The 13,741-nt window shown below is 41.8% G+C and overlaps 1 protein-coding gene across 1 annotated transcript; it reads left to right on the forward strand.

Moving 5' to 3' along the window:
• Positions 1–10,436: 10,436 nt before the first annotated feature.
• On the forward strand, positions 10,437–11,887 carry LOC133891951 (nicotianamine synthase 3-like). The gene has a single exon (XM_062332672.1). The coding sequence runs from the start codon at positions 10,519–10,521 to the stop codon at positions 11,476–11,478; it is 960 nt and encodes a 319-aa protein (XP_062188656.1). The 5' UTR covers positions 10,437–10,518; the 3' UTR covers positions 11,479–11,887.
• Positions 11,888–13,741: the final 1,854 nt, after the last annotated feature.

Consider the following 13,741-nt stretch of genomic DNA (forward strand, 5'->3'; position numbering starts at 1 on the left):
TGTGTGTGCCACTGTTGTGTAACAAAACAAAGCAATGAGAAGGCTAGTTATATGGTCCCTATCATCTGCAAATAGTTATCAACTGTTGTACCATGTGCCTTTGTTTGGAACTTTGGATGATGTCTACTGAATATATGGCGTTTTTTTAGCCTTAGTATTAGGATACAAACTGTAGTATCCAAACGCACGTTCAAACGCACACCACACCTTACCCATACACACCAAATATATGGTGTTTCTTGTTTGGCTTTGTGAATATGATGTGGTCCACAGCATAGATCATCTTGCCAAAGCAGATCTAGCATCGATCCTAATCCAACACTATCGGTGATTTATTGTGTTGCTTCATTCAAGAAAACCCTCGTCTTTGCATTCAAGAAATGTAGCTGGAATTGGAAATTCAATAAAAAATAGAATAAGGATATAAAAATAATTTTATCTATCTACTTTGAGCATGGACTCATTCTGAAGACTAGGACAAACTGCTACTCAATCATGAGAATGGCCTGATATCAATGTTCAGGTCAAGGAAAGGGGATTTCATTTTTTTTGTCTCAAAAAACTTATTATTTGGCAGCATTATATCGTTTGATATCATCTTAGTGGAACTCAGAATAATCCGCAGGGACATATGAGTGATTTACCACTTCATGCTCGCAGCTGGATAGGAATTCGTCTCTGTTAGTACAGAATTGCAAAACTGCAGTACTTTTACAGGCTAGCAGCAGTATCACGCAGTACAGATGGAGTCGTTTTCAAGAAATCAATTCAAGCACGCATTTTTAGACCTTGTACAATTCTTCTTGTCAACGAGAATTGAGAAGCCAAATGGTGTAAATTAAAATCCATTACGTCAGTCTGAAGGATCGCATCTCTATCCTGAAATCTTAGAAGACTCGTGCAGGCCACAAGCCTCTGCGTTGCTCACACACGCAACATGCATGTCATTCTCGCAACACGTATTGCAACTTGGCGAGTGGAGATTTTTATCAGGATATAGCTGAACAGTAGCTACCATAGCTCCATAATTCAGGTTCCATGCTGCCTTATCTTTATCTTTATTATTAAAATTTACACACCAAGAATAATCATGCTCCATAAGAGCTTTAGCTGTCAATGCGCCCCATTGAACACCGAAAGCTGCATCAATTGGCCAAGCTCAACTCAGAATATTTATCCGCGTTTCGATCCTTTTTATCGAAAAGTTCCATTCCCGACGCTGTCGGTCAGCGATGCGAGCGAACGGCTGCGTCAAGTCTGACAATCAGAATGGTTGGTTGGTTCTCCATTTTTGCATCTCATCTTTTTTCTTCGTTGTACAGGAAGTCGAGAAGCTGAAAAGGCTCTCATGTACACCTTTTACGCTGCAGCTCATTCAGACAGAAAATAATAATTGCCTCTTTTGGTGGCTTCCGATGATTTCCAAAGGCCAAGAAGGTAATGACCCTCTTGCACTTGCAGGTTTGATGGCTCTCACTGCCTTACAGTGACAAGCAAAAAGAGAGGAGGAGGTTGTGAGAAGAGCGGAAACGCAGCTGCAAGCAAAGAGAGAAAGCAACAGCAACTGATGATATATGCTAGAAATTCAGAAAGCGCCAAGGCAGAACCGATTTTGCGTCGAGTCGTCGCATTTTGTGTCGATTTGTAGGCTCCCCTTTGGCGAGACCAATCACTGCCAGGAAAAAGTAATTGATTTGGCTTGATTTCCTATTTGTCATGGGATCGTTTTGGGTTATATATCCATAGTAGTAGTTGCCTTCACTGGCACTGTATTTTTTTGAAGGACTACAGTGGAGGAAGCCCCCACTGTTGTAATTTTATTAAAAAAACTGCAAAAGACAGGAACCGTAGCACTGTACAAACCCCGGCACGCCGGAAACTCAAGGAAGAAGCAAAAAATTAAACTAAACTGAAGAGACAAGGAAGAAGAGAGCACTATACAAAGAAAGAGAGCCACTGTATTATTGACTGTTGCCTGAAATTGAAACGTTTCGACATGTTTCTGTCGCTCTATCTTCTTTTGGTCTGCGCTGTCCGTAGTCTTTCGGCGTTTGATGAAATTTGGATATTCGGACCTGTTGATATGGAAGGGCTCACAGTTTAGAAAGTGAAGAGCTAATGCAATCCGAAATTGCGTGATTCCTTGTGAATTTTGTACTGACAGAGGCTGAATATTTCAGTACATCATGCATCAAACTCAACTTGAACTTAAAGCAGAAAGTGTTGAGCTCGTGTGCTTCAGAGATTTAGGGGCCTGTTTTAATGGCACGATTTTCACAGGAAAAGTTTGTTTTTTGCAGCAATTTGTGAAAGTTGCCACATTCGAGACGGGGTTTTAGAGCTGAACGGAATATAGGACTAAAAGAAATTCTGATCAGAGTGAGAATAAAATTTCTGCAAGCAACTATGTGCTTCTGGAAGGTCCTTTAGTTGCCTTTTTGTGGTAACACTGAACAATTATTGCTAATTGTGGTAAGTTTCTCTGCATGGACGTATGTAAGACAAGTTTGACCTTATGAGAATGAGAAGAAAAGAATTTGTCAGTGCTGATTTGCATTGGGTCTACATGTAAATGTAATGTCAATCAGTCAATCAAATAGGTTGTTTACCTTTCACTAAAGTCCAACTCTGATCACTGTGGATGTAGACCACCCAATCCTTTCTAGCATGACCACATTGCAGTCCTTTCAGGTGGCAAGTGTGTCACCATTCAGCCGTTCATGCAACCATAAAGTTGCAGAGATGCATATATTCCCTGTAGAAAAAGGGAGCAAAAAAAATCTTCAGACGAGTCAATCATCTACTAGAATTTTTACTGCAAAATGATGTAGTATTTCCATTTGCATGTTCTTCATGATAAAGTAAGGACATCTGTGCAGTAACTAAAACATTTGTGATTTTTAGATGATAGAATAAAATTTATCATAGCGTCTGCATTATACGATGCACATGGCCGAACTAAAACATCTGTGATGCATTAATGCATATTGGTGATAACTCTTCTCCAAGTATGGGGTTGTGGTTAGGCTATTGATTAGATATCATATTGAGGAATCTGGACCACTTTACTAGTCTTGTCGGTAACAAGAGATTCCAATGTCATCATATTGCCATTGTGTGTAATCTCTCCACCGGAGTACAGGTGCCGTTTGATATGCTGAACAGAACAATGTGTCGTGCATATACTGATCGATTAATTGCTAAGTGCTGTTCTTTTCCTTTGTAAAATAAAATAAATTTGAGATAACTTTTTCGAGCAACAATATCAACAACGCTAGCATTTTTCTATATGACCACTACCGCATGGCCTGTGTTCATAAATATGGTATGGAGTAATATGTCCTAGAGTTAGATATTTTCAGAAAAAAAGAAGTCGGTAGAAAAGAGACGATAAGAAACTGCTCACGAGCAATACCAACAACACCTCCACTGCCCTCCAATCGAATCTTTGGAAATGTACAGTACGGAGCATTATATAATTAAAAAAGTGTTCATGTAACATGTATGCATATGGTACCACAAACCCTAGTTGGCTAGCTAGGGTATAGGCAGATCTGTCCTCGATGGTTGAAATGACGACACTATGAACTCATAAGGTGATGAAGCTGGGGGGCTCCCTCGCACCATGGTTTGTGCACAACAAAGTTGCTATGGCCTCCTGATTCACTCTTTAGGTACACATGCTCATGACCTTTTTTACTACTAAACATATCTATGTAGGGGTGCTGATAACCACTGACAATGTGGACCTATATTCATGAGGCCCACCTATTAGTGGTTGAAAATGGGTACTGACAAATAATATTATGAGTAATTAAATAAGCCGTATAAGATTCCTAGATCTATATCTCGTTTTATTTTACTATAAAACAATGTATTGAACGATAGTGTTCATCGCCCTTTTATTTTAGAGTTGTCTAACATGCGCTTACAACTGTGTTACGTGATGCAAGACATAATTGGTGTATATATATAGGTAACCGAAAGATTGAGTTCATTGCCCCTTATTTTCAAGTTGTTTAATATGCGCTTACAGCTGTGCTACGTGATGCAAGACACACCTGGTACGGAAAGTAACTGATGGGAAAAGTAGCAAGAGATTAATAAATTTGTATGAACATGTGAGCCCAATGGCTGCATCCATTGGCCTCTTTTAGAGTTATCCAATATGCACATATACATCTATGTTATGTCATGCACTACACAACTTGTATTGCATATACGTAATTGGAACCAGTGAACAAGTTAAATTACCTAATATATGTAGTAACATATTATTTCGATAAGGTTTGAATTCTTATTTATATTTTGTATTATTGATTGACTTTTTGTATGTTTTCTTATTTATATTTTGTATTATTGGTTGACTTTTTGTATGTTTTGACTTTTTTGGAGTTCCGTAATTCTAGTATATATACATGAGGATGATTCAAGCTTTTGTATATACCATTGATGATTGTTGGCAATACATATGGATGGTTGAACATAATTAATAGTATTATTTTGCAAAAAGACAAAAATAATAATACTGTAAAATTCTTCACACAATTCTAAAAGATTAGGATTTTTCAAGAAAGATATTGTCAGAAAAGGGAAACAATCACCAGCAATTTAACTCCTCGTGCTCATCCTTTGACAACAAACTAATCAACTGAACTTGCCGAGCCTCAATTGCACAAAGAGTTTGCAAAACTATTTATACCATTTTAAAAGCCTAACTAATTGAACAAATTTTGATAGATTGGTAATTTGCTATAAACTAACTAAATTGATGTTGAAGCTTTTATAATGAAAGCCTTAGAGCATCTCTAAAATTCATCCCCTATATCCTCGTATAGGGAGCTTTCCTAATAATATTTTCTCCTTAAATCTCCTTCCTCTCTAATAGACTCTCAATACCATATTCTCTATATTTTCTCTTATATATCACCGACAAAGAGCTCCCTTACTGCCTCATCCTCTCTATTCCCACCACCTCCCAGACCCTCTCCTCCAAGCTCCAGCCTCTCGGATTCCATCCCCATCTTTGAGCTACCAGGCCGCAAAGATAAAGCTCTCCATCCAATCGTTTGCCAAGAAGCTCTCCATCCTGTCCCTGAAGCGGACGTGGGGCGGCAAGAAGGACGGCAACGACAAGCGGTCCCTCTCATGCAATGAGGCGTCGGCGTCTTTGTCCTCCTCGGATGACACGCTGGCACGGTCCTCTACGCCATTGTCTGTGCTGGTCCCCATGGAGATCCTGCGACGGGAGCTAGAGACCCGGCCACAGGGAGCCCTCTGATGACGAGCTCGACGTCGTTTCTGCCATGGCCACGTAGCCGCCAGCCCCTGGCGGTGAGGACGAGCTGATGGAAGCGTTCAGGTTGTTCAATGCCAATGGCTACAGTCGCATCACGGTTGAGGAGCTCCACGCCATGATGGAGTCCATCCAAGCGCAAGTCTGGGCCAAGGCAGGTGGGTGGGGATGGGGATGGATAGGGAGCAAGAGTTGTTCGCTAGAAGTAGCAAGGTTGGAGGGTGATTTTAGGGCTTGGTAAAGATAGGGTGGCATATTGGAAAGCCGTTGGAGTGATTTTTTAAGTCAAATTCTCAAAATATAGCTATTGGGAGTTGGATAGGGCTTCTCTTGGATATGCTCTTACATCTTCTTTCTTAGCTAAGGTCAGAAGGTGGGGCAGCCCATACACATGTCGCATCCCAATTCTGTAAGCATGCCATTAAGCATGTTCATGCATGCATCATGAGCATCATGTTTATTTGTTAAGCATATGATGAGTGTTTTTTATTCTAAATTATGCTTTAACTTTTGTTTAGAGTTATGAAAATACCTTATTGTCGAGTTTTCTTTTAGTTTAACCTCCACTTGCGTTGTGGGTGAATCCATTTAAAATGGGTTCATCTCATTTTGTAATCACGGCATAAAAATTCCTAGAAATTTTTGGAGCATTAGAGCACCTCATTTTTGGATATTAAAATCGGGAGAGGAAGAAATGGTTTTGGAGCTGAATGACTTGTTTCACTAACACGTGGGATCCACTAGATGGCCTCACCACCTCTCCCTTTTCTCCCACTCAACTGCCACCCTAGCAGCCCCACCCTCACTCCCTCACTCTTATTCACGTGCCCTCTCCCCCTCCCCAAACCGAGCAGCACCAAGGGCTGCTGCTGCTCTCTCCTCTCCCTCCCTCAAACTCTCCACTCTCCACATAAAATCTGCCTTCTAGAAGCAAAATCAAGATATGCATGTTATCCCATTGAGTTCCCCACCTCTCTAGTTCTCTATCGATCTAAGATTTTTGTGCATGCATGAAGATTTGGAGGTTTTGCAAATCAGATTCGTCACCTCTCCTTCACTGATTTTTAGCAGCACTTTGGCCTCTCTTCTGAACTCTTTTCCATTGATTTTCTCCTTCAACCAACGGCCACCAACCTCCACAAGACCTTGGGTAAGTCCTTTTTCCTTGGAGGGAATGCACATTTGGTTTGGTTGGATTCATTTCTAGGAGTTGTGTTCTTGAAGTGGCGAAGCACCATGTTCGTTCTTGATGAAGTGGAGCTAGTAGGAAAGGTTTAGATAAGTTTGAGCTAGTGATTTGAGCTTGTGGAGTGAGTAACTTAAGTTTAGAAACAATGCTTTAGTGCCTATTCATGTTTAGGTGGTTGAATTTTAATATGCAAGTTGAATCGGCCGAAGAATCATCAAAAAAACTTGTGTTCTACTACCACTCGGAAGTTCCGGGTATACCCCGGAAGTTTTGGATTAACCCAAGCAATTTTAACCGAGAACCTCCTCCTGGAAGTCCCAGATATAGCCCGAAAGATCCGGACTAAACCAAGCAAAGCCAAACCAAGAGCCCCTGCCCGCAGCAACACCCGGATGTTCCTATCCAACCTGAAAGTTTCGACCTCAACCCGGAACCTCTGAGTTAATCAAAGGTTGCAACCTGAGGACCCCTATCCGGAGGTTAACCTAGAAGTTCCGAGTTTAATCCAGAACTTTCGACTTCTATTCAGAGGTTCCAAAGTTGTTTAGATCTTAGAATTCGTTAATCCGTTCGTGTGTCTTATACTTTTAACTTGTTGTTGTGCTACATCATCTTTTGTTATGAATCTTGTAGCATGCATCTTTGCAGCTCATTCATGCTCATCACATTACACGTATTCTTTTTTATTGAACGAAGGATCGGAGTGTGACGCGTGCATGATCGAGGACGATCTGAATTTTGTGGCTATTAATTGTGAAGCTGAGCAGCAAGGTAAGTATCTAAGCATACTCTAGCTATTATTTTGGATCATATGATGTCTAATTTGATAATTTATGCTTTATTATGTTATGCATGTAGTTAGTCATTGTCGGGTTTGATGGGTAGATCCTAATTGTTGTAGTTCATTACCTTGATGTTGTTTATCTCTTGATATATTGTAACTCAGGTTATCGTTATGTGTTTGTTAAACGTAAAATGAACACGATGCGCTTAGCAAGCTTAGGTCTTCGGTAGAAGTCAAGCGGTGGAATGTTCCATCGTTCGCGAGCTATAGAGCTAATTACTTTCAAGGATAATGATGATAGAGGGATCTGTAAGTTAGTGAGGATGAGGCGAAGTTCGGGCGGGCAATAGGGATGGCTCGATAAGGGAGTCTCGGATTCTATAGGCCCGCTTGAACCGATTAAGCATTGACCGTTGTTGCAGTTGACTTTAGCATTTGTCCGTACTTACCACATATCCGTATATGGGATGGATGAGTCGAATACCTTATGTAGCTGTGTTCTTTTGACGTGCTAGTATCGGGTGTTGTCGGTATAATAGGCTTGTAAGTGGTATCTAGTTTGCTCGAGAAGTAGTCCTAAATGACCTCCGCACGCTAAGGCACTGTTCAAATAGTTAGAGCTTATTTGGGAAAGGTTGACATGACTACCCCTTGTGTCGACCTATGTGTACATTTGATTAAGTGTAGATGCTCGCACTCTAGAGTCAAATTCTGCCTTTGCAATTAAATTCATTTAACCTTGAGGCTGATTCCTTGCTACGCATCCTCAAATGTATTCTTCTTAAAGTCGGGCTATTTATATGTACTCATTATGGATTCAATCTTGCAAGTACCTTCATACTCATATTGCTTTATTTTTCAAGTGAGGAAGAGCTAATGTTCGGCTCCTTTACGCCCATCGATGCCGGCGAAGGGCAGGAGTAGCAGTGCTTTACTTGATGCTAACCAGTGGTGCCTTAGGGCAATGGCACAATTGAAACAACAAAAGGCAATGACACCATCACCTTTTTCTATTTCAGTTATTTTCCACACGTTAGTTGCTAGAGGATGAACTTATCTTATAATATCCTCTCTAGCATGCTTTGATGTCCTTTAAGAGCTGAAAATTGTAATGTTAGCTCTCAACCTTTGACTTTAGTTTGTAGCTTTAAAATCATAGACTTGTAATATTATCTAAGACTTGTAACTTATTTCAATTACCCATTCTTTATTATGTCCTGTGATGATGTGCTTATTATAAAGACATGTGTTTCGATCTTAAGCATAAAATACATGACAGGACTACCAAGATTATATTCTAGTTAATCATCGCAATCGTGATTATATAAATAATCAACTTAATGATTAATTAGAATACAATTTGGATAGTTCTCCACAACACACATTTCCGTGTGAACACGAAATATGCTTCTATGCCTTAAAAATGGCATGAAATGAGCCGCCATATCAATTAGATTTAGTTTGAAGACTACTATATTTTGTTTACAAGTTAAATGAAATATATATGGACAAAATAGTCCAACCAACCATGCATGTTAGCTCGCATCAACATGCATGCCCTGCTGGTAGTATTATTTGGAATACGTATATATACTAGCTCCAGTCTCATGTTATAAGTTAAACAACACATTTTGCAGTTGATATGCATCTTCCATTACCATTTCTATTATAGTGTATGTGTAAGCCTAATAAACCTATAACACAAGATAGTGTTTATGCTTGGTGACATGTTGGCCTGTTAGAGCACCTTGGATGACAAGAAACAAAATGATTTTCGATAAGTCGCTACGAAGTAATACCCACTTGGGATAATTGGAGAACTGCCTTCAACCATGAATTTACCTTGATTATCCATATAGAAAAAGGATGATATTTACTTATTGGAAATTATTTGAATAAAGTACAGCAAAGTAAGTTGGGATAATTTGATGTATTATATTTGTATGTATCATTGTCATCGGCAGTAACGGAATATATATGACTAAGTACGTGTTTTTCTGTGAACGGATAAAATACAAGTCAATTCACCCTGTGTGATTCAGATAGGATTGAACAAGAGATAGGTAGGTACAAGGACCAAAAACTATAAATTAACTATAAGCATTTTTTTACATCGAATTGCACAATAATGTACTTAGCAGTAAATTTCCAGCGATGTGTCGATACGTCGTTTACGTACGTACCGACGGCCTGACTTACATATTCTTCTTGTTGCCGATGTATGTATGTGCCTTTGGGTTTTTGTCAGTTAGCCATCGATCTCATCTGATATATTCTCACACTTAGATATAGCATCTATGACCACAAACCTAGTCAGAATCGTATATCGAACAAAGCTAGCCGGCCAGCATGCAAGCTAGGACCATCTATCAATTAAACACTGTAAACTCTTTGACCTCGAATTGTACAACATTATTATAAGTCTCTCTCTCTATATATAATTGGCACAAATATGAAGAATCGATCAGTGCATCTATCAGCTCCATGAGACACACAACTTCGTTCACCATCCGGTTGCTCGTGTGCAAGCTAATGAGCTATGATCGATTGACTTGGAAAGGCATGGTCGGTCAGTCGGGGGCAGACCGAGAGAAAACGCCGGCGGCCTTGGGAGGGAGAGTCAATCGCATGCAATGCAGGTCTGGAGATTTTTACATGGCCTTCCACACACAATACTTATTAAATACATTAATTTGCATTGAGATTCCTACCAAAGAAGTAAGTGAAAAAAAATTATGTGGTAAATAAGAAAAATAAAAAAATAGATAAGTATCAGATGTGAGAGATTTACAGTTAAGATAAGTCATATGTACACAAATTCATACGGTTTTGTATTGCTCATCTAAATCAAGAGGAAGTTTTCATATGATATTGCCCACACAAGGCTTATTAAAATTTATCATGATTATTCATTTATATTGAGATGGATGCATACCGGAAAATTAGGCGTGTGAAACCAAAAGCGAAAAGCATCAGACTACAGAACCAACGGTCCACGACGAATTGAAGCAGGCGTCCAATCTCCGCATCCTCACCGTCCGCCTGGTGGGCCCCATGCTTCTTAGCTGGGGTATCCCATGCTCACTGCCACTTGGGCCCCAGCTACTGAAACGGCTCGCCTGCTACCTATAAAAACCGCCTCGAAGGCGACGCAGCCAATCACAACAAACAGAGGAGGTCTCGGGCTCGACGATCACCCTTGGGTTGGGTTTGGGCTAGCTACAAGCGCTGTGACCTGTCACTGACGCCATGGTCATGGAGGAGGAGGAGGCGCTCGTGCAGAAGATCGCCGGGCTGGCCGCGGCCATCGGCAAGCTGCCGTCGCTGAGCCCGTCGCCGGAGGTGAACGCGCTGTTCACGGAGCTCGTGACGGCCTGCATCCCGCCGAGCACCATCGACGTCGAGCACCTCGGCCCGGAGGCGCAGGACATGCGCGCGCGGCTCATCCGCCTCTGCGCCGACGCCGAGGGCCTGCTCGAGGCGCACTACTCCGACCTCCTCGCCGCCTTCGACAACCCGCTCGACCACCTCAAGCTCTTCCCCTACTTCAACAACTACATCATGCTCAGCCAGCTCGAGTACGGCCTCCTGGCGCGCCACGTTCCCGGTCCGGCGCCGGCGCGCGTGGCGTTCGTCGGCTCCGGCCCGCTCCCGCTCAGCTCGCTCGTGCTCGCCGCTCGCCACCTGCCGGCTGCGTCCTTCGACAACTACGACATCTGCGGCGAGGCCAACGACCGGGCGCGGCGCCTGGTGCGCGCCGACGAGGACCTGGGCGCGCGCATGGCGTTCCGCACCTCGGACGTGGCCGACGTGACGCAGGAGATGTCAACCTACGATGTGGTGTTCCTGGCGGCGCTGGTAGGCATGGCGGCCGAGGAGAAGGCCCGCGTGGTGGAGCACCTCGGGCGGCACATGGCACCCGGCGCGGCGCTGGTGGTGCGGAGTGCGCACGGCGCGCGCGGGTTCCTGTACCCGGTGGTGGACCCCGAGGAGATCCGGCGCGGCGGGTTCGACGTGCTGGCCGTGCACCACCCCGAGGGCGAGGTGATCAACTCCGTCATCATCGCGCGCAAGCCCGTCCCGATGGACGGGCAGGGGCACGCGCATGCGCACTGCGCAGTGGTGAGCCGGCCGTGCCTGCGCTGCGAGATGGAGGCCAGGGCGCACCAGAAGATGGAGGAGATGGCCATGGAGGAGCTGCCATCGTAGGCACCGACCATGCTCGAACGCGCTCTGTGTTGCCGAGGGAGGGGAGGAGGATTGGAGGAATCTTCTTACTAGTACTAAATCTACGTGCATGGTAATAATTTGGTTGACTGCATCCATGCATATCGTCGCTATTGAATTACTGGTGTATTACCATAATTAATTACTCATTGTCTCCGTGTCAGTGGTTAATTTTCTTTCTACTACTAGTTGAATATGTCTGACAGTCTCCGGGTTTGGTTTAACAAAGAAGAGGAGCAATATATAATGTGTGTCGAGTCCAGTTGTAATAAGTGATCACTCAAGTGTAATCGTTTTCTTGTTGCTGCTGCTGCATTTGAGAGTAACTAAGCATGCATGCATCATGGTCATGGATGGATAAATACAACCTTGCTACTCCATTGTTTGTTTTGATGCCATGGCATTGCTGTTTTGTCCGGCAAAGGCTAGCTTGGCCTTCTCCATGCTTGCTTTCTTTTTCCTCAGTTCACTCTGGTGAGTTATCAGGACATTTGCCTTGCCATTTCTATCAGCCATCAGTTAAACTGTAGGTGGTGTCCACAAAGTATAATTTCCTGAATGAATGATTGGACTGCAGTATGCAGGAATCAGGATACTCTTGCCAGAATGATTGGACTGCTAGAAATGTGTGCCAGACATTTTAAAGGGATACTCTTGCCATGGATATTTATGAATATCAAACAGTCTTAAAAAAAGTCCACGCCGATTAGGACTAAGAGTATGTTTGGTTCTTGCAAATTTAGACACTTATAAAATTTGGCTTCCGTTTAATTTAAGACCAAAATTTGATCGTACTCTGAAAAATTTGGCCGGCAAATTTTTTTTAGCAAAATTATACTAGATTTTGACACTAAAATAGTCATCTCAATTTTTGGCCGACTAAAATTTTAGTTATCTCAAACCAAACACTACTTAATATGATAAAATTTTAGCATGCCTTCATAGGAGCGAGAACCAAACAACCCCAGAACATCATATGACCCTCGAGCCATCTATTTTCAGGCCCTAATGAGTAATGAAAAAGATTTGCTCTTGGTGTAAAACCCTAATACAAAGGAAACTCATCATCCAAACACCACTAAGGAATGCAATATTCCAACCACATTTCTTAGATCTGACAAGTAGAGATACACTGAAAGAAACTAATTAAGTAAAATCATCAATATTCAGACTCTCCATCACAGAAGAGGCCACATAACTTTGGATTAGTCTCTAACAATGTAGGATCGAGAGTGACGATTAGAGGAGAGATAATTAGACATCTTAACAAATTTCTTATGAAATTGATGATCTTCTCCTATTCGATCACCTAACACATCTCTATAAGAGAATCACAATAGAACATAATACAAATACGCAGTGGAAAAACTACACCTATTCAGAAAGTCTGGAGACTCCAGAGAAAGATTAAAAATCAAACTTGAAGATTCAACAAAAAGTAGATCTCATGGTTAGAATTGAACACTAGATTCCACGGCAAACCAATCCATGTCTCATCCCCACACAAAGATTAAATCCTGAGAAAAGATCACTCAAGGATCAAGAGATAAACATCAGGTGAAGAAGATCTCCAGAATGATGGTCTAAAAGCAAAGGAATTTAAGACTCTATAACATATGTATGTGTATGTGAATTTATGCCTTTAGCATAAAAAGAACAACCTCCCAAAGTGTTAAAATTTTAGCTTAAAAAGAAAAACAAAAATCAAAACCGAAGAGAAAAAACTTGCATACAAGATCAAATCAAGAGAGGGAAACTAGAAGGAGGGGAATTCAAGCATATGTAACAAAATAAATTTCATTACTCATGAGGTCAGCTCTATTTTAAACGGATTACAAAGATTTTTATCTCAAAACTCTCACCTATTATATAGGATAAGCACTCATCCTGCTCTACTCTAAAATCCTAGCACAATACTCTCATATAAGTGACATAAGAAGCTTAAATGGCTGGTTCAAGTCCTCCTATAGTCCCCACCCCTCTATTTATAGGCCTAAAAATCTTGATCCCTAAGTTTCTTAGCTTTTTTTTTCAAAAATATCTCTCTCTTGTAGTATACTCCTACCTACCACCGATGATATTTTGCTCTATTTTCTTCTCTATTCATCGGACGGCCGCGGCGTTCTCATGACTTAGCTTCGCCTTGATGCAGGCTTCACGATGATACCATGTGGACCTCCAGTTCTCCCACGGTTTTGAGGCCAAACCGCAAAACCCTGGCACGCTTCTCAAAGCGTGACTAGTC

The sequence above is a fragment of the Phragmites australis genome, chromosome 15, assembly GCF_958298935.1.
Source record: "Phragmites australis chromosome 15, lpPhrAust1.1, whole genome shotgun sequence".
NCBI lineage: Eukaryota > Viridiplantae > Streptophyta > Magnoliopsida > Poales > Poaceae > Phragmites > Phragmites australis.